We start from the raw sequence: 21098 nt of genomic DNA on the forward strand, positions 1-21098 counted from the left end.
AATTTGGGAAATGAACCAATGGATGGAAGATTCTGTCTCTCTCTACCATACCTGTTCAGTGAATCTGCCTTTCAGTAAGTGAATATTTTTAAGGAAGAATCTGAGGGTGATAACCATAAGAGGTTATTATCCACAGACAGTGATTAATTCATTTTCTAGAGGTTGGTGTTAAGAGATCCGACTTTCACACACACATAAAGCTAGAGAATCATCAATCCTCGATCCTCTGAAGCTATTTAAGTGGTTTTAATAATGATAAACACAAGAGCTGACCACCACCACTGAGCCTGTCACTTGAGCATTCAGTATACAAGTAATTTTTTTTTATCTTCTTGATGGTATTTCTTACAATTTGAAATGATTTCTTTGTCTACTTTATATTGAGTTCTTGGTTGTTTGATCTGTTCATTGACTAGGTTGTAAACCCCCATAGGATCCCAGACTCTGGCTCTTAGCCATCATACCTGGCATACTGTGGGTGGTACATAAACACTACTGCATTTGAGGTGTTACTGGTACACCCTGCTAGAAGAAACAAGGTGAGACTGTGATTTCCCTAAGCATTATCTTAATGGAGAGAACATGTTTTCCATAGTAGGATCTTCTAAATGAAGCACCAACACTATACAAAGCTACCTGCAGATTTCCTCGGAGACTCTCCTTTCTGGGGTCTCCAACTCACACCTTGCCATGCTTTCTTCTTGTGTTCTGAACGTTAGCCTGTACAATCACCTCCTCTGGGACAAACTCTTGGAAAACCATGTAGATGCAAGGCAGGGAAGAGTGGGTCTTTGAAGACAATGGAGAACTGTGAAAGAACTGAGTCACAGCATTATGGGAAATACAGGAAAGAACAAAGAATGAGGGATGGGAGAGGAAATATGGCCATTATCTCGCAGAAATTATATCTCAGAAATTCTAATTAAACCAGGGACCTACAGAAGAGAATAAAGAATTGCGGTAAACATGAGGAGTTGGCCCAGCCAGAGCCAACCAGGCGCCCTTCTTGAGAAGCTTCTTGTCCATGTGCCCAACTGGCATCCTTTGCAGGTTCTCATGCCACTGGACATGATCTGGGAGTGGACTAGGGCCTCTGGACATCTGCCGTAGTCACTCCCACCCTGATCATGGTACCAGACGACTGAAGACAATTCCACTACCCTCAGGCCTAGCTGGCCTTATTCAAATGAGCCAACCCTTAACTTGCCTAACCTGCCTACCACTGCTCTGTACAAGTTGGCTGTTACCCACAAATAATTCCCCTCTTGCTCTGCACAAGTTGGCTGTTACCCACAAATAATTCCCCTCTCTCAGGCTGTTAAGCTCCCCACTGACACATCTCTTTACATAGCAAGCCATGTTAACTGTGTTTCCAACTAGTGTATTGCATTTTGAGACAGACACTGCAACCCTGTGGACAATTGATATGTGACTTCTATGAGTGCCAGAAACAGCTAGAGTGAAATAATACACATTAAGCAGGTCTGGATATCTACTGATGTTTCTTGAGTGAGTGCAATGATTAAAATCTACGGCACAATATTTAAAAACACCCATTGGGGAGCCAGTGTTGTGGAGCACCAGTACAGCCACTGCTGTATCCCATATGGGTGTCGGTTGAGTCCAGGATGCTCTCCTTGGGATCCAGTGGAGGGAGCCTGCATCCGTGGTGGAGATAGGAACGCAGTGCCTGGCTTTGCACCAGCTCTGGTGGCCATGTGGGGAGCAACCCAAGGAATGGACGGATGTCTCAGTCTCTCCCTGTCTGTAACTCTGTCTTCTAAGTAAACAAACCTTTAAGAACAAACACACATACGCAAAAGCAGCTCGAAAAATTCACCTCTGCCGCTTAAAGCGAACAGCGTGCGACTCTTCAGAGAAGTACCACACTGAAGTTCCCGTCAGCTACTCCGGAAGAAAAAGGCGCCGGCCGGGGGCGGGGCCGGGGCGGGGCCGGGGCGGGGCTCGCTGTGACGGGCATTGTGACCAACACCCCTTTGGCCTCAGCCATTGGCCCTCACTGCCTACGCGCCCGGAACTCCCGCCTTCGGAAAGAGGAAGTAGCGGCGCACCAGTGCCAAAGGTGATTGTGGTGACCACGGTGACCTAAGGGAAGGAAGGCGGCGGCGTCCGTCCTGCCCTCGGGGCTCCAGGGGCTGCTGGAGGCGAGGCGGCCGCTCGGAGCAGCGTGGCTGAGGTGTCAGGTGCGGAAGGGCGACATGGCTGAGGCAGGTGGAGGCTGGGGATCGCGGGAAGGACCTCGGTCGTCCTGCGCTCCGCCGCTGTCCTTTCCTTCTTCGAATCCCCATTTCTTGGCTGCTGCTGCGCGAGGCCTGGAGGCCCGTCGGGGATTCTTGGGGCCGCCCTTCCCTGGCCGGATCACAGCCCCTGGGAGACCCCCTGCTCCCTTTCCCCTCGCTGTGACGGAGCCTCTCAGGATCATGAGGGCACCGTGTGGGTTCCAGGCGTCCACATTAATCTGTCCCTTTGCTTCGCCAGCTGGGGAATTTGGGGAGTTGACCCTGATTCCAGCCATGGGCCTGTGGACATCGACTCTGGCTATTCCGGCGGAGACAAAGCATGAAAGTACAAAGAAAGGTAACCGACCCTTTTTCTACAAAGTGAAATCCAAAGGTAACTCCTGGAAGGCTTTTCAGGAAGGATTGTATAGATGGTGGGGAGGGTTGCAGGTGATCCGGCCTTCTGTTGCCCCTCCTGAGGGATGTGCTGGTAGGCAGGGTGAACTGAGATTTCGCAGGGTCCTGGGGCAGATAATGCGGGTGTGTGTACTTGTCGCTCCCTAAATTCATTTCCACCTGCACTGTAGTGCTTCTTAGTTAGCAATGGGGAAGACATTTTTTGGTCGTAACTAAGAGAAAATGCCACTCCAGGCATCTAGTGAGTAGGGGCTGGGGCTGCCATCTGAGTGGGCCCCTTTGCTGAAATCACAGCTGAAGCTATCCGTCCTCTGCCAACTGCGAATGGCTGCGTGTGTGGCTGGGAACATGCTACAACTAGAGAATGGGTGCCCATTCTCTTGCCCCCCCTCCACTGGAGAGACATGTGTATTTCAGATTGACACGGGTTGTGTCCTTATTTCAGGTTGTCCCATCAGTGTGGGACCATCTAACCTAAACCAGGAGAAGAAGACAGACTCTGTGCCCGCTCACCAAGAACGCGCATATGAATATGTGGAATGTCCCGTTACAGGTGCTAAGTTCAAGAACAAGGAGAACCTAGACCCTTCCAACCTGGTAATCCATCCTTTCTGGCACATTTTATGTAGCAATAAAGCATCTCTATAAAAGCTATAGATACCCAAGATGTATGGTGGACTGCTAAGACAGTATCATCTCTAATTTTTGAAAAAAAATTTGATATTCCAGCCACAGTGAAAATTTAGACGATTACTCCACAGAGTTCTGTGTGAGGCATTGCTTTCCAAAAAGGAAGGAAATATATCATTTATATCTACTTGATGTCATATTACCAGCAATTAAAAAAAACAAAATGTGTTCATTTTATATAGATGCCACCGCCTAACCAAACACCGGCCCCAGATCAACCATTTGCGTTATCTACTGTTCGAGAGGAGTCATCCATTCCGAGAGCAGATTCAGAGAGAAAGTGGGTTTATCCTTCCGAACAGATGTTTTGGAATGCAATGTTAAGGAAAGGGTGAGTGAGTGAGCTTATTATTTAGAATACAAATATGTTCACTAGATTCATCTCAGAATCAATTATTAAAGAGGTTTTAGCCCCCGAACATACAGGAAGTTTTTATGAATTAATGAGAATAATGTTTGACCAAATGTCCCAGCCTCCATTTTCCCCCCACCATGACCCAGGTTGAAATATAGAATGAACTGTCAGAGTTTGTCATCGTTTTTTAAAGCCAGGAAAACAGCCTGACTTAATGGTCTAGTGGCCAAATCCTGTCCTTGCAAATGCCGGGATCCCATATAAGCACTGGTTTGTGGCCCAGCTGTTCCACTTCCCGTCCAGCTCCCTGCTAGTGCCCTGGGACAGCACTTGAAGATGGCTCAAAGCTTTGGGACCCTGCACCCACATGGGAGACCAAGAGAAAGCTCCTGGCTCCTGGCTTCTGATTTCACTCAGCCACTTGGGGAGTGAACCAGCAGATGGAAGATCTTTCTGTCAATCTCTCTTTCCAATAAAAATAAATAAAATCTTAAAAAAAAAAAAAACAGGGAGAAAAAAACCCAAAGCACTTTTATATAAAATGCTTAGGAAAGGTGACTCATTAGTAAGTAGTATCAACTGAAAAAAAGGTTGGCTTAAAAACCGATGGTTTCTTAGCATTGGTGTCAGTCTTGTGTCTCACTTGTTTCTTTCCTCACTAAAATGAGGTGAAGATGAACCTTTCATCTTTATTTTCAGCCTATGTCTATTAAGTTTTGATTGACACTTCTCAATCATAATGAGTAAATCTTAAAATGAGTCTAATTCAGTGGAGACGAGCATCAAGGATAATATTTAACAAATTGTATTTTTTTATTACAAAGTCAGATATACAGAGAGGAGGAGAGACAGAGAGGAAGATCTTCCATCCGATGATTCACTCCCCAAGTGAGCCGCAACAGCTGGTGCTGCGCCGATCCAAAGCCGGGAGCCAGGAGTCTGGAACCTCTTCCAGGTCTCCCACGCGGGTGCAGGGTCCCAAAGCTTTGGGCCGTCCTCAACTGCTTTCCCAGGCCACAAGCAGGGAGCTGGATGGGAAGTGGAACAGCCGGGATTAGAACCGGCGCCCCATATGGGATGCCGGGGCTTTCAAGGCGAGGACTTTAGCCACTAGACCACGCCGCCAGGCCCAACAAATTGTCTTCTAAACATGGTACACGTTTTTTCCATTATGAATTGATCCTGTCTCACCTCCTGGTTCTTTTCTAGTTGGAAGTGGAAGAAAGAGGATATCAGTCAGCAAGATATGTCTAATATTATTAAAATTCATAATCAGAATAATGAGCAGGCTTGGAAGGAGATCTTGAAGTGGGAAGCCCTTCATGCAGCGTAAGTGTGTTTGAGCTCTTAAAACATGGCTCTTCCAGAACCTTCCTGACTTCATTCCAGCTTTTCTGGAAACTTCCTGACTTCATTCCACCTTTCTAGACTTGAAATGTTATAAACAGATGCTTTGGGGGTCCTGGCATTATAGCAGGGCCCTTCCAAAGTGTCGGCTATTTCTTGGAGTCACTTTAGAAGTTATACTTTGTGAAGATGAAACAATATGGTGTGAGACACGTGTGGAAAGTGTGTGTTAGAATAAGACGAGAGCATCATCCTTGTTAGAGGAAAGGTCTGACTTTAGCAGACTGTTCTTACTGTGGATTTCCAGAGAATGTCCATGTGGTCCCTCACTAATACGGTTTGGAGGGAAGGCCAGAGAGTATTCGCCGAGGGCAAGAATTCGTTCCTGGATGGGGTAAGTGTCAGTACGTTGCCCCATATCGGGGCCAACATTCTCTTCAGCAAAACTAAACAGCCTGAGAAATTTCCATACTGTCTTCCGAATTGCCATTGTGGTGCACCTGTTTTCATTTCAGGCATGAGTTGCCTTTCGACAGGCATGACTGGATCGTCAGCCGCTGTGGGACGGAAGTGAGGTATGTGATTGACTACTACGATGGTGGCGCAGTCAGCCAAGATTACCAGCTCACCGTCCTGGATGTGCGGCCCGCGCTTGATTCGTTCTCTGCAGCATGGGACAGAATGAAGGTGGCGTGGTGGCGCTGGACTTCGTAAGCACTACTTTTTTCCTCTGGGATGGAAACAAACATATAAATGGCTTTTTTCCTGTGAGATACATGAAAGTATTTTCCCCAACCCAGTGGCACTCATGAACGATATCCCAGGGACTTCAGGCAGGCTGGTGCTCATTCATATATTTTAGCATTTTCAGTCTTTTCTTGATTCCTATTTTTCTGATGTAGGTTCTGCTCCTGACAGACAACTTTCTTTTCTATTCTGACATTTGACAAATTTTCCCAGCTTTGAGGCTGAAACAGGGAGCTTAGTGTTAAAGCTGCAAGAATATTTTTTTTTTCTGTGTGGAACATTAACTTCTCCTCTTAGTTTAGCATTTTGCCGTTGAAATTAGCGTGTTAGATACAAGAGACTTTTCCAAAAAAAAAACCAAGGTTGGTAATATTCCTTTCATTTATCCTGAATACTGCCATGTGAAAATAGTCCATCTCAGTGCTTAATTTGATATTGATGACTTTGTTGCATTAGTTTTATATGGAGTTTTAAAAATCAACAGTGTTAAAATTGTACATTTCAAAGTATTTGTGTATTTGAAAATAAAACATAGTTACCAGTTTGGAAGATCTTTTCAGAGTAACTTTATCCTTGTTTCTTCAGACATGTTATCTTTACAAAAGCAATGCTTTGGTCTTCCAGATTAAGGCAGCTATCTTCTCGTTTGTGGACCATATATTTTAAGCTGTAGAGAAAATATGGTGTTGGCCTTTTTCTTTCCTTTTTCCTTTTTCCTAAGTGCTAATGTGAGTTAGGGTAAGGCATTTGTGTGAGAAACAAAGCTTTGCAATTGGAAACTGAACATTAAGCCACAGCCCCCAGATCCTTTCAAAGGGCCGTGGGACAAGTATCCCTGAAAGGAAGCAGTCAAGAGAACCTGATACCCAAATCAGCAGTTTTCTCTACCCTCACCCTGTCACAACTTCCACAGCCGTCAGACGTGTGGACCTGGGTCTCATCTATCGTATAGGCAGTGTTCCTGCACTCCTGGTGGAGTCCAACTAGATGCTTGAATGGACGCTCACATTTGGAAGACTAGCTTCTTTCTAGGGAGCCTCTGGTTAGGGGTTGGTGTATTTGCACATGGCTGCCACCGTAACCTTTGAAACTGTCAGTGCTGAATTGCTGTATAATCCAATATTACAGAAAATCACATTTTTCCATCCACATGGCCTTATCTCCCCTACATTCTACTGCTACAGCCTTGGAGTTCAGGCTTCAGCAAATGAATTTGGAGGGACACAGCCATTCAGATGATTAAGATAAGTGCGGCTGGAATGAAAAAAGAAGCGTGGGGAAAGAAGCAGGTGGAATGGCTTTGCCCATCATATGCCTTGGTCACACTCCCTGCAGTGCAGAGAATATTCCAGTACTTCCTCATTTATGGCTGTTCTCACAATGCAGATGACAAGAGGGAGTGTTTTATTAGCTGATCTCTCGTTGAAGGCAGACCGAGACGCATTGTTTGTTCTAAGCCAGAGCCCAGCACTGGGAATGGCAGCCGGTAGGCCTCTAGTAAGCATTAACTGACTGGTCAGGTTATTGGGTGAAGGCATCATCCAATCCACTCCTCCCATGAAGTCCCTGAAGACGGTGCCATACAACAATTTAGTACATGTCATTGTGGTTAATAAATATGCAAATAGTTAGGGTTCTGCTTCTGAATCCCACCCATGTTCTCCCTTGTGGGCCTTCCATCCAGAACTCTTCAAAAATCAACCACTCTTTAGATCTTTATTTTTACTTCTGTTTTCATTAGTGGGAATGGGGCAGGAGGCCCCTCTGGCAAATGGGAGATTAAGCAAGTTCATGGGAAAATAAAACAAAAACGACAATGCAGAGGATATTGAAGAAATGGCAGTTAGTGGAGCCTGGGTTTCTAAAATGATGTCACAGGTGCCCTCCCCACACCGCTCCCTGTGCCCTCCCACCCCCTGCAAAGGCTCTGGCACTTGTTGACAACTTATTATCTCGCTGGTGCTGTGCAAGGTACTTGCTCGTGCACTCCTCCACACAGTTCCAGGAGTGTGCAGTTCTTGCACTGATAACCCTGAGAAAATGGAGGGTCCATGATGGAAGGCCTCTGGCCTCATGTCACCCAGCTAATGAAAAGGCAACTTACCTTCTGGGAGGCAATAGTGATGGCTCAATTAATTTTCTCCCTGCCACTCACGTGATCCTGGAGCTCCAGTCCAGGCCCAGCCCTAGTCACTGCAGGATTTTGAGGACTGAACCAGTTACCAGAGCGCATGCACACTATCTCTGTCTCTTAGAGAGGCACTGGCATGCTAGAAATTAGTAATAATGAATACATTATGTTTATGGTATTTGTTATTACTCCACGAGATTCTTTTAAGATTTATTTATTTTTATTGGAAAGACAGATTGACAGAGAAAAGGAGAAACAGAAAGATCTTCCATCTGCTGGTTTACTTCCCAAATGACTACAACAGCCAGAGCTGTGCCAATCCCATCTGAAGCCAAGAGCTAGGACCTTCTTCCAGACTTCCCATGTGGGTGCAGGGTCCCAAGGGCCATCTTCCACTGCTTCCTCAGGCTGCAAGCAGGGAGCTGGATGGAAGGTGGAGCAGCTAGTACATGAACTGGTGCCCATTTGGGATGCCAGCATTTGAAGGTGGAGGATTAGTCAGTTGAGTCAATGTGCCAACTCCCAAATCTTAAAAAAAAAAAAAAAGATAGATGAGTAATATAATAAGATAGTAAGTCAGGAGGAAAGTATTATATAAAACGTCCATTAGGTAATTATCATGTGTTACATGATTGTTCCCTTTCTAATACTATATTTCTTTTTTTTAAAAAAAGTTTTATTTATTTGTAAGTCAAAGATGTGATTGATACTGTGGCACAGGAGACTAATCTTGCCAGCAATGGTGGCATCCAATGTAGACACCAGTTTGAGCCCTGGCTGCTCCGCTTCCAATCCAGGCTAATGTGCCTGGGAAAGCAGCAAAGGATGGCCCAAGCCCTGCAGGTGTCCCACATGGCTGCAGGTGCCAAGGATGCTGGTGTCACAGGCCGCAGCCTAAACCTGCTACTTCGCACCGCCTCGTCCCCCATCACTCCCTCCATGTTGCTTCTTGTCTCATTCATGATATAAAACTGGGGAATGGGCTTGACAATCATCAGAATGTCTGACTTTGGATTTCACAGGAATTTGCTGGCTCTGTGGCATTTGTGTTTTTCTTTGAATACCAAAGGATAACTATTGGCATTTAATTCATGAAAATACAAATTAGCCTGAAGAATATTTAAACATGCTAACTACAATTAAAGTAATGTGCTGACATTCACATAGGTTACATGTAATTACACTGCAAGTCTGGAATGACTGAATGAATTTTGATTAAAATTTTGTGTTCTGGGGCTTGGCACAATGGTTTAATGGCTAAATCCTTACCTTGCAAGTGCCAGAATCCCATACAAATGCCAGTTCATGTTCCAGCTAATTCATTTCCCATCCAGCTCCCTGCTTGTGCCTGGAAAAGCAGTCGAGGATGGCCTAAAGCCTTGGGACCTTCACCGGCCTGGGAGTCCCAGATGAAGCTATTGGCCCCTGGCTTTGGATCAGACCAGATCGGCTCAGCTCTAGCCATTGTGACCACTTAGGGAACTGAACCAGCAGGTGGAAGATCTTTCTCTCTCTCCTCTCCATAATTCTGATCTGCCTTTCCAGTAAAAATAAATAAATCTTTTTTAAAAAGTTTGAGTTTTCTTTGCATGCAGGTTTTATGGTAAAAAGCTTCTAGAGGACAGTTTGGTGAAGTCAGAAGGGCATTGGATGGAAACTTGGCAATCTTGGGCTCTAGGGCAAGCTTCCACTCACTTCCCATAAACCACTCCCTTCATTGGAGCTGTTTCCCCAGCTGTATGCTGTCCAGCTGATCATTTTAGTCTAATTATCTATCAGATTTACTTTTGACATTTGTTTCTACATTCAGTATCTCTTTCTCTACAATTTCTGTCCCTACTTTTTGGATGTCTGAAAATTCTGCTATAAAAAGAAGGAAAATGCCTCACTTGATTATAATGAACTGTTAGCATATGTTGGGGGAGGAAGCAGGGATGGGCTGACTGGCTGGGTCATCTCTTTATGGACAGGCTTCTTACTGTCTGTGGAACAAATGAGAGAATGTGGCTACACACTACATAGGTTGGTAGGCCCTTTGTTCCAGAAAACAACATTCTGGGCAGAGCTACATTAGAGGGGAAAGGGGACTGTTAGTACAGATTTTATGGTCCAGCTGGGAGCCTGAAGCTCTTTTGGTCTCCGCCCAAACTCCTTTCCAGAGCTCTGATTCTTCTCAGTTTCCCCTTCCACACCAAATGACACCATCCTCTCCTTCAACACTGGGGCTTTGTCCATTTACACTTAGAGGGGTATGGCTGTAGAGGACAAAGAAGGCACGATTTTGAGCCGAGGGCAGAAAAATCCTTGAGCAAAGAGGCTTATTAATTTTGAAAAACCACAGGACCTAGTACTTCTTTGTTAGTGGTGATCTGGTTTTCATACTATGGATGTAGCTCTGAGGGAAGCCCAGATGGTTGAGAGCCCTGGCTAGATGGGTGTGTGAGTTCTGAAAGCTCCTGCTTCCCAGACAAAGCCCTTGAGAATCTGAGATTTTGTTACTAGTTGGGGAGAGGGTGCAGAGGGCATGGGAAGTTCTTGACTTTTGTTCTAGGAGATCAATGTTTTCTTGAGAAGCATCATTTATTGTGTCTACTGAGGAATATTCACTGCAAGTACTTCAATCCTCACCACCTGGCCTCTGCGAGGTGAAAGAGTTTTGGCCTTGAGTCATGGAGTTAGTAAATTGTGACATGGAATTTCAAAATGCAGTTCGGGTGAAACAACTATAGTTTTCTGCCACTGCAGTATTCGTGTTTAGCTTGGAGAACACTGAAGGAAGCTGTGTTCTCCATCCTCAGACCTTTAAAGGGATTGCCATAGGAAGGAGAGAGCAGTTACTTTTTGTGAGATCGGAAGGAGCAGAGCTGGGATTTGGTAGGTGAGAACTATGGGGGCAAAGATTTGAGCTCAAACAAGGGGTTGAACATAGGACCTTCTGAGGGAATCCATGGCAGTGTATGTTATAGGAAGATGGGAGTTCTTTCCGCCTTCTTTAACTTGAAGCACGAGGAGCCCATCACTCAAGGAGGTTTTTCTTGGGGAGCCAGGGCCTAGGAAGAGGAGTTGGACTTTTTGGAGGAACTGACAAAAGCTCCGGAGCCATCCTGAAACCCAACAGTCATATGACCAACGACCAAAGAAGCAGACCGGAGAGAACACATCTTCCTTGACTACGGTGACAATGGAAAGCCATACACGTGGTGGGAAAGGGAAGTGTCTGCTTGGTTGTGTGTTTATTTACAGCTAGGGAGGAGAGAGAACATGTTTTGCTACAACAGTTCAGCACTTGCTTCCACTTCTATAAAGCCTGAGACCCTGCCAAAGGTGCTCTATGGTGAATTACCTTGGAACCACTAGGGGACAGTGCCACCACTATGGATTCCATTTTGAAAACTTTCCTGCATGGCTTCTCCCAAGCCATAGTCTCAAGATGTAATCTCTCTTTTAGGTCTTGAAGCTATAGGGTGAAGTTTAGTGTCAGAGCACCTATTCATTCATCTGTTCATTGACTCACTCAGTATTGACTGAAAAGTCTACAGTGTCTTAGGGAGAATCCCAGAGCCTATCACACACCGTCTCTGCCCTTAAATGAGCCTGGAGTTCCTTACCAACGGAGGCTGAGATAGGCACATACACCCCTTTTTCATAAAGAAGGAAAGAAGCACCCTTGAGGAGCCGGTAACATGGGGTGGTATACGGAGTGTAAGATTTGGAGTCAACCCTGGATTCAGTTCTGTCCTACTTAGCTGTGTGACCTTGAGTGGCTCGTTTAACTTCAGACTTTTTCTTTCCTCTGTGTAATGATAATCACACTGAAATCTCAGAGATTTTGGGACTTAATCCTTGAATAAAGTTCAGACATTCAAATGTTGGGTGTTCTTATTAAATGTTAAATAGGTAGCTGGAAATTGCTCTCGGAGTCCAGAGAGTCAATAAGTCAAGAACTTTCCTGGCTCGCTAAAGTACTTAGGACTTGAGGACTTTTCATGAAAAATAGCAACCCTTTATTTCCTTCCATCTGCTTGTGTTTTGTCTGTTACCTTTTATTTTTATAATAGTTATATATTAGTTATAATATATAATAATAGCTAATTATTATCCCCATATACCAATGAAGAACTGAGCCTGAGAGAAGGTAAGAGATCATTTTAAGATCACATCGCAAGGAAGTGGTATTGCTGGGGCTTGAATCAGGGCATATAGTATTTTTCAGTTTTCTCAGTGTATTTTGTCAGGTGTGTCCTCTGTGACCTCACTGTCCTGCTCCCAAGAGTCAGAACCCTTTGATCATGTTCCCAGCTGTAGAGCAGATAGCCACCAGAGCACAGGCAGTGTGAGTCACAGACTAAATGCGGCTTGGAGCTTCAAATTGTGCGGTGATTTGCTTTTAGGCGGGTGGTTGATGCAGCTGCTTCCAAGCTGAGAATGGGATCTCGTGGGCCTCAGGTGTCTGGGTATTGACGCATTTTGCACATAATTTCGGACACAGTTCCCTTAATGCTATAGCCTTCAGTTTCCTGATTATGTTTTGGGCTTCCGAGGTGGCTGGTGACAGCACTGGTTTGCTCATGGAGATAGATAGATGCATGGAGGCTGCAAGGAAGAAGGCTCTGGGCTCCCGAACTGACCAGATCTCCACCCCCCTCCACAGAAATCAAATCTAGGCAGCCTTCACATGCAAAAAAGAAGGAAACGGGGTTCTTTATACCTAGAAGTTCCTAGTAGTAAAGATTTTCTCAGAGGCAAATTCTTTCACTAGATGTTAGTTTTTCAGCCTGTTTTTGGAAATTTTTGTCATGGAGCTGAGCTAATTCCATAATGTCCAGTTCCACTGGGTGTGTATGTGGCAGGTTCTGGGAGGGCTGAATGTAATGTAGTACATGTTTTGACACATTAATGTTAATTACAATTGTAAAGACATTGGTTTAAGGAGTAATGTAAAATTTGTACAACTAAGACTTAACCTGAGGTTTCAAAGGAATTCTGGCCCTCATTCTTATTATCTCTCCACCCTTGCCCTGTGTCCTGTCAGGATCTGCATTCGTTGCTTAAGAATTTCTTCCGTGGCTGCTTTGAGAAATACTGGCTCAGCAGATGAGCTGGCTGGCTGAGGTTAAAGGGAGATACGAAAGGATTTTTTTCCCTTAAGTCTGCAACCATTTCTAGAATGGAACAAATAAAAACTCTAGTCACTTGGTCCACAGAGATTGTTCTGGAATTGGCAGCTAGGAGCTACTCTCTCACTTTGCAGTCAGAGCTAATTCTCGTGTCCTAGCATTCTGGCCCTAATGATCTGACTCTCCTTTTAGCATTTCAGTGCAAGCAGTCCCATTAGTCCATGTGAAACTTGCTGGCACTTCCTGCTTTCTGATGATTTAGTCAGGACCTCATCTGGGAGGCTGCCGAATCCTAGAAGCTTTTATATCTTTGCTCCCCACTTGTCCAACTCCGTTTATCATTGCTAACCATATGTGTAATAAGTCAGCAAGATGTAAATGGAAAATTGCATTGTCTCTCTTGCTCATTTGCAAAATAACCTTACAACCTAATTATTAGAATGACAGAATTTCAGAAATAACTAATTGAACAACAACCCTAATAGGGAAGATGATGCTCACACAGGAAATATGCTGCCTCAAAATCACATGGTAGTTTTGAGGCATTAATGAGACTTTTGCTAAGATTTCCTGACAGCCAGTTCAGATAAGGAGGAAGGCTGACCTGGTGAGCAGTGAAGGTTGATGACTTGAGAAGTTGGAGTCTCCCCAGAGCGACTGTTGGACTAGGCTTAGTGGGAAAGCCAGAAATTCTGTGTTGACGCAGAAGTAGTAAGAGTTCATTATCTGGATGAACTATCTGGAACCAAAGAGTCCAAAGTGAGTTACCTAACTAACCTTTTAGAAGCTGCACAGTTGTGAGCTTCTGTGAGCCCTTGGCATTAGAAGGGGGTGTGTTAGAGAAGGAAGGATGCAGGCTTTGGAGTCACACACATCAGGATTCTAGGGCTCTGTGATTGGAGATAGCTTGTCTGTCTAAGCCTTAATTCTGCCTTCCATATATGGGGATAGCTATTTCACAGAGTTGTTTTGTGTTCAGTGCCTGATGCACTGAACACAACAGAAATTACCTACTTTTTTCTTTGGGCCTGGGCAGATCTAGATTGTAAGTTCCAGGTGTGATTGTGGATCCTGATTTTGGACACAGAGCAGAAACTTTATAGGTATAGCAAAAATAGGTATGTGTGTATGTGTGTACGTGTGCAAACATACATTCTAATTCAAGGGGCAGAGACAGAAAGGCTCGCATCTGTTGGTTCACTCCCCAGATACAATGGTAGGGATGGGTGGAGCTGAAGATCTAGGTCTCCCACAAACTCCAGGGTACACATTAGCCTAGACTTGGAAACAGAGCCGAGACTCCCACCCAGGCATTCTGATTAGATGTGAGCATCCTAACTGCTGTACAAAATTCCCCGTGTTTGTGTGTTTCAAGGGAAGATATTAATTTGTTTATAGGGAAGGATATTGACAACTCTGAATCTGTTCCTAGTTTTATCTCCTGGCACATTTCTTTTTTTTTTTTTAAAGATGTATTCATTTTATTACAGCCAGATATACAGAGAGGAGGAGAGACAGAGAGGAAGATCTTCCGTCCGATGATTCACTCCCCAACTGAGCCGCAACGGGCCGATGCTGTGCCGATCCGAAGCCGGGAACCTGGAACCTCTTCCGGGTCTCCCACGCGGGTGCAGGGTCCCAATGCATTGGGTCGTCCTCAGCTGCTTTCCCAGGCCACACGAAGGGAGCTGGATGGGAAGTGGAGGTGCTGGGATTAGAACCGGCACCCATATGGGATCTTGGGGCGTTCAAGGCGAGGACCTTAGCCACTAGGCCACACCGCCGGGCCCTCTCCTGGTACATTTCTTATATTCTCTTCAGATCACTGTAGCCCCCAACTTCTATCCTCCCCACTCAAAGATTAAAGACAAAGTAGCTGATGTCAGTCTGGCCTCATTCAGCTGCCTGATCCAGTGGTGGGCATGGCTTGAGACCACAGCCAGCCCGTTAACATGGTAGTGTTGGGGACTGGCGAAAGACCCCATCTGTCTTCCCCTGGCAGCTTTCCCTACTCAGCAGGAGGCCCGGGGCACCAGAGGATCCCTAAGCTACCACACTGAGGCACCTGTCCTATTTCCAGCCTCAGTGCCATCTTCAGCTTTTCTGAATGGCAAAAGGAGTCATAGCTAATCTCTGACCAAAGATATATAAACAGACCCCAACACCTAGAAACAGGAAAGCTTCAGAGTATATAGATTGCACAGTTCTTGCTTTGTCTTTGCACATATTCTATGGGGTATAGTAAATATGTGAATTATCCCAGTTGAAAAAAATAAAGGACAGTATCTGGGAGCATCCCAGGAGAACAAGACACGTGAGTCAATCAAGTGGCATGGTGTAGTAGAGGGAGACAGGAGGTAGGAGAAAGCAGTGGACTTGAATAGATTTGGAGTCAAAACACCTCATTTGAATCCTGACCCTACTTAATATCGGACAAATCATTTCATATGTCTTTTTGTATAAATTTTATTTTTGATACTTTTTACATATAGGATGCAGAGGGTCAAGGGCTTTAGGAAAGTGGGTGACATTCTCTTTTTTTCCTTCCTGTATCTGGGGGTAGAGAAGAGATAAGGGGAGAAGCTACACCCAGCCTCCCAACCATCCCAGGGTCCCTGATGTGGGGAATATTCAGAGTCCTTCTCAAGTGGTTTTGATAGTTCAGCAGTTCTGTATTGTTGCTGATCTTGCCACTCCAATCACGATGAAATCTATCCAGACTCCACCCACTGACATAGTCCACCTTATAATCTCCGTTTACCCAGGTATTCACTGCCAACACATGGCTAGGGCAGTTGATCAATTTGTTCTGTCCTCTATCCTCTGTTATGGTACCAGGTGTCCCCTGCAAGCTCCAGCATACTGCCATATCCTCCATGACAGCAGTAGACAGCATCTGGTATGCTGTCTACTGCTCTGTCTAAGCCACTGAGGAGACCCAGCTCTGACACATGCACTGCACAATCAGACCACAGAACCTTCAATTTCCTTCATGGCTGGGGTTCTGAGATCAGCGGTTCAGTTGAGGGGATTCCCAAAGAAACATCATCCGAGGTGATCCCAGATCTGATTCTTGTGTGTACATGCAAATACAGGGTCCAGGACAGTCCATTGCCCACCCTATTAGTTGCAATTGCTGGGTCAGTTGTCTCCAGCCCTGTCTTCTATGCAAACTAATCGGTATTGTAGTTCAGTCCGATCCTGCCCAACCAACCCTTACCCCCTCTGGCTTAGGCATGTACCAGTAGGTACAGTCTGCCCAGCCTGGCTTATCCCCGATCCAGCTTACGTGCAGGCCAACAGGTGTTGTAGCCTCGCCTGGTCTGGTCTGCCCCCATCTCCCAGCTCTCCCACTCACCAGTGGGAATAATGGCCCAGCAGGTTATTTCCTGGCAGCCCCCCTTTCTGGGTTCGCCCACTTTACCCTGGGTCTCATGTGTGCTGGTTGGATGCTGTGGCTCAGTCTGTTATGACCTGCCTCATCTTGGAATTTGCCAGTGGGTGCTGTAGCCTGGTCCAGCCCAGCCCGCCACTAGTTTCAGCACATGCTGCTGGGGATTACAGACTAGGCAGCCCAGCTGGCCCCCAGTCCCAGCCCTAGTGTCAACTGGCTGTATTGCGGCCCGACCTGGCATGATCCATCACTATTCCGGCACGCAAATTTGCCAGTGGTTAATATGAACTGGTCCAGCCTGGCTTGCCCCAGACCTGAGCCAAAGGTAAGCCCATGAGTACTGTAACCTGGCCTGGTCTGGGCTGCTCCCTCTCTTGGTTCTTGTGCTTACCTGCAGGGTCTGTATCCCTACAGAGGAGTTGCCAAGCTCCTCCATCAGAACCTCTCCTAATACCAGATCTCACTCACAACGGTGGGTCAGTGGGCCAGTCCTACTTGTCCACCTCATGTCCTAGCCAGAGCAGTGGCCTTTCCTGACTGGCCCTCACCCATTCCTGTTCTTATTGTTGGGTGCTACAGTCCAACTAAGCCTGATCCATACCCAGACACAGCTCACATGTGGCTCAGCAGGGACAGAGACCTAGCCTAGCCCATACTACACCCATCCTGGTTCTCACAAGCTCCAATGGGTGCTGCAGTCTAGCCCAGTCTTGCATGCCCCAGACCCAGTCCAAGCCCGTGCGTAGGAAGACTGCATTCATATCCAGACCAGATCACATCTCCCACTTTCGCCCGCATGCTCATCAGTGGAATCACAACTTAGCCAGGTGTCCCCTTAGCTCCCCAACTAGGCCCGATCCCAGCTACAGATCTTGTGCATGCCAGTGGTTGCTCTGACCAAGCTTGGCATAGTCTCTCCCCTGTCTTTGCCTTTGTCTTTGGATGCTACAGCCTGGCCTGGCCCAGCCAGTCCCCAGTCCCAACTCTCGCTGGTAGATGCTACAACCTGGCTCTACTCAGTCTGCTCTCATCCTTCCCTGGCTCGTGCAGACCAGTAGGAGTGGCAGCCTAGCCTGGCATGACCTGCACTCCAGCCTGGTTTCTGCACTTACCAGTGACCTATCGTTTAGCCCAGCCAGGTCCGCTTCCTTCCAAAACCGACTCACATACTTGCTGATGAATGAAGCTACCCTACCAGCCCGGCCAATACCCAGGCCTGGACCACATGCACATCAGCAGGAGCTATGACCCACTAGGGTAGTTTCCCATGTTTCCCCCACCTTGGGCCATTCTTAGGCTCAGCTCTCACTCATGCCAGCGGTGCTTGGCTCTTACCCAACATGGCCTGTCCCATCAGTCCTGGCCTTGTTGTGCCTGACCCATCCCACACCCTATTTTAGGGTACTCATGTGGATGCTGCAGCCTGGACCTGCCCCGCTTGTTCCCAGCCCCAGTACCGGTGAGCATAGGTGAGTCACATGGTCACACTTAGCTAAGTCCATCACCATCCCAACTCTCAAGCTAACCAGTGGAACTTGTAGTTCCATAGGATTGGGCCCACACATCCCCCACAGAATCCACTCTTGGACCTGATTCTCTTGTGTGCTGGTTGGTGTCATAGCCCAGTCTAATGTGACCCATCCCCTGATTTGACATTCATTGTCAGTTACTGGGATCTAGCCCTGCCAGACAGGCCCCCAGCTATAGCTTGCATGTGCGCTGGTGTGTGGTGGTCGGCCATGTTCCATGCTAACAAGCCCAGTCCAGGACTTCCAAATGGGTTGGTGCATTAGTCTGACCCAAAAATATCTTCAGATCTCTCCCCTCCAAATCACCAAATCTCAGTCCTCTCACTTACCAGCAAGTACAGTGGCCCTGTCATTGAGTGTCCCTCAGGATTCATTCCTCACCAACATGTGCTGAGGCCTTATCCATGGATGTCCCTAGGCAGTAATTCCATATCCCCAAGATCCCAGAGCTCACTGCCAGGCTGTCAACAGGCAGAGCCTGGAGCCAGTTGGTGTTCTGGATACCCATAAGCCCAAGACCCTCCCCCAACCAAGCCATGGTGGATGAGGAGCTATGTTCCCCAGCAGAAAGCCTGGACTGGCATGAGTACTCCCAGTCACAGCTACGTGGCTGAGGGACCCAGACACCTGTGCTGCTGCTCAGACTTACCTGGACTGCGCCCACCAACGCTGCGGCGGTGGACAGAGCCATGATCCTGGGCATGCCCAGAGCTGTTCTGGATCTGTCCTCAGCATACTCACTGTGGACAGAGGAAATTATCAGACTTCGGGGTTGGACAAACCTAGGACTCTCCTAGCAGTGGTGGATGGGGAACTAGGATCCCTAGCAGGAAGGCTGGGCAGGCACAGCCACAGGACCGGGGGACTCAGACACCCATGGTCCTGCTCAGACTTACCTCCATTTCATGTGTCTTAACCTCACTTTCATTATCTATAGAGTGGATCTCATTTTATTATATCATAGGGCTATTTGGAAAATTAAAGAAGATAATGAATGTTAAGCTCTCGATGTGTAGAAATGCTCTCCTCCCTACCCAGCAGGAGTACTTAGTGCAGAGAGGCGCAGGTACCATTTCTCCTTGTCAGATGCTGAGCTCTTTAAGAACATGAGACTGTTGGCTCTACATTGTGTCCTCTGTGTCTGATACACAGGGAAAATATATTCAGTCAATTGTGGTTTTGTGTTTCCTAGGTTGTGAAAACAATCGATCTGAAGGAAATGTGGTTCACTGGTCAGCAATACCAGGACTCAGAGGGTTTCTCCACTTGGCTCAAGCTCTTAAAGAAGGTAGCTGCTTACTCTTCTGTTGGATTCAGAATTTATTCCTCTGTAAGAACTTGCTCAGAAATATAATGTGCAGTTCTTGGCAAATGCAGGATACCTGGGTCTGGATCAGAATACAGACAGATGACAGACAAGAAAAAGCACCTGCTGTGTTTCTGCACTGACCTCTCACAGCCGGAAGGGCCAGTGTGCTAGCAAGAACAGACCCTTTCCTTCCCACTGGGAACTCTGCCTTGAACTTTCACTTGTTTGGGACAGAACTCATACGTAGTTCTTTAAGAGGGGATTGATACTCCCTTCCTTTTCCTAATATTAAAGGCTATTGAAGATTGTTAGAGAATGACAGATTTTAGAGTTTAAAAAAAATCTTGGGCCCGACGGCATGGCCTAGCAGCTAAAGTCTTCGCCTTGAAAGCCCCGGGATCCCATATGGGCGCCAGTTCTCATCCCGGCAGCTCCACTTCCCATCCAGCTCCCTGCTTGTGGCCTGGGAAAGCAGTCGAGGATGGCCCAAAGCTTTGGGACACTGCACCCGTGTGGGAGACCTGGAAGAGGTTCCAGGTTCCCGGCTTTGGATTGGTGCGTACCGGCCCATTGCGGCTCACTTGGGGAGTGAAACATCGGATGGAAGATCTTCCTCCCTGTCTCTACTCCTCTCTGTATATCCGGCTTTCCAATAATAATAAAATCTTTAAAAAAAAATAAATAAATAAAAAAATCTTAACTATCTCAGTCATGCTATCTGTTTGTTGTGGGTCAATTGATACCCGAACATCATATAAATGCTTATCGTTTTCTTGATCTTCCATCTCAGTAGGATTCCAGATGGGATCACTGGAGTCTAGGAAGCATCTCTGCAGGAATCTTCAAACTAGCTGACTTTGTCCTTAGAGGTTTCTACATCAGTTACATCTGGGGAGTGGGTATTCCACCTTCTGCTGGTAGAATCTTTTTTCCAAGAAGCTGAGACTTTTTTGTTGGACAAATATGGAATAAGAGTTGGTTTCTTGTTTCCCAAGATGGTCTAGGGCCAAGCTTGGTGGCACGTCAGGTTCAGCTTCTGCTTGGGGTGCCTTTGCCTCATATCAGAGTGCCTCGTATGAGTCCTAGCTACTCAACCCTTCGAACCCAGCCCCTAATAATGTCCTGGGAAAGCATGAGAGGACGGCCCAAGTACCTGGGTCCCTGCCACCCACGTGGGAGGCCTGGATGGAGCTCTTAGCTCCTGGCTTCAGCCTGGCCTTGCCCTGAGTGTTGCAACCATTTGAGTAGTAAACCAGCAGACAAAAGATATTCTCTCTTGCTCTCATTATCATTCTGCCTTGAAAATAAATAAATATAAACATGTTTATAGATTTATTTATTTTTATCAGAAAAGCATATTGATAGAAGAGACACAGAGAGATATCTTCCATCCATTTGTGCAAACTCCAAATGGCCTCAGTGGCTGAGCCCATGTAAAGCCAGGAGCTTCTTCTGGGTCTCCCACACAGGTGCAGGATCTCAAAGCTTTGGGCTATCCTTGACTGCTTTTCCAGGCCAAACACTGGAAGCTGGATCAGAAGTGGAACAGCTGGGACAAACCAGTACATAATGTGGGATCCTGGTTCTTGAAGGTAGAGGATTAGCCAATTGAACCATTGCACTGACTGCCAAATAAAAATACTTATGAAATGATTATCTAATTTGTGTTATTTCCTATCCAATTCCCAAGTCTCAGTCATACATTCTAATTTTTGCTTCACTAGTAAGTGGAGTCAGAGGAACCTTAGAAGAGGAGCTTTAAGTTAACCCTCAGATTTGGAAGCAGTTGGATATATTGCCAGCTAAAGCTACCTTGAAGGTT

General features: G+C 46.4%; 1 protein-coding gene across 4 annotated transcripts; it reads left to right on the forward strand.

The window, feature by feature from the left end:
• The first annotated feature begins 2047 nt into the window (after positions 1-2047).
• Positions 2048-19607, forward strand: LOC101527943 (holocytochrome c-type synthase-like). Of its 4 annotated transcripts, none has more exons than XM_058668583.1 (8): positions 2048-2204; positions 2500-2598; positions 3103-3254; positions 3530-3678; positions 4912-5031; positions 5357-5443; positions 5565-5759; positions 19160-19607. In XM_058668583.1, exons 2-8 carry the CDS (start codon positions 2535-2537, stop codon positions 19164-19166), a joined length of 774 nt encoding a protein of 257 aa, XP_058524566.1. In that variant the 5' UTR covers positions 2048-2204; positions 2500-2534; the 3' UTR covers positions 19167-19607. The 4 variants fall into 4 exon arrangements, with proteins under 4 accessions (XP_058524566.1, XP_058524573.1, XP_058524578.1 ...); XM_058668590.1 differs by lacking the exon at positions 19160-19607 and adding an exon at positions 11376-11654; XM_058668595.1 differs by lacking the exon at positions 19160-19607 and adding an exon at positions 10975-11082.
• Positions 19608-21098: the final 1491 nt, after the last annotated feature.

Source organism: Ochotona princeps, chromosome 1 (assembly GCF_030435755.1).
Source record: "Ochotona princeps isolate mOchPri1 chromosome 1, mOchPri1.hap1, whole genome shotgun sequence".
In the NCBI taxonomy this organism is placed as follows: domain Eukaryota; kingdom Metazoa; phylum Chordata; class Mammalia; order Lagomorpha; family Ochotonidae; genus Ochotona; species Ochotona princeps.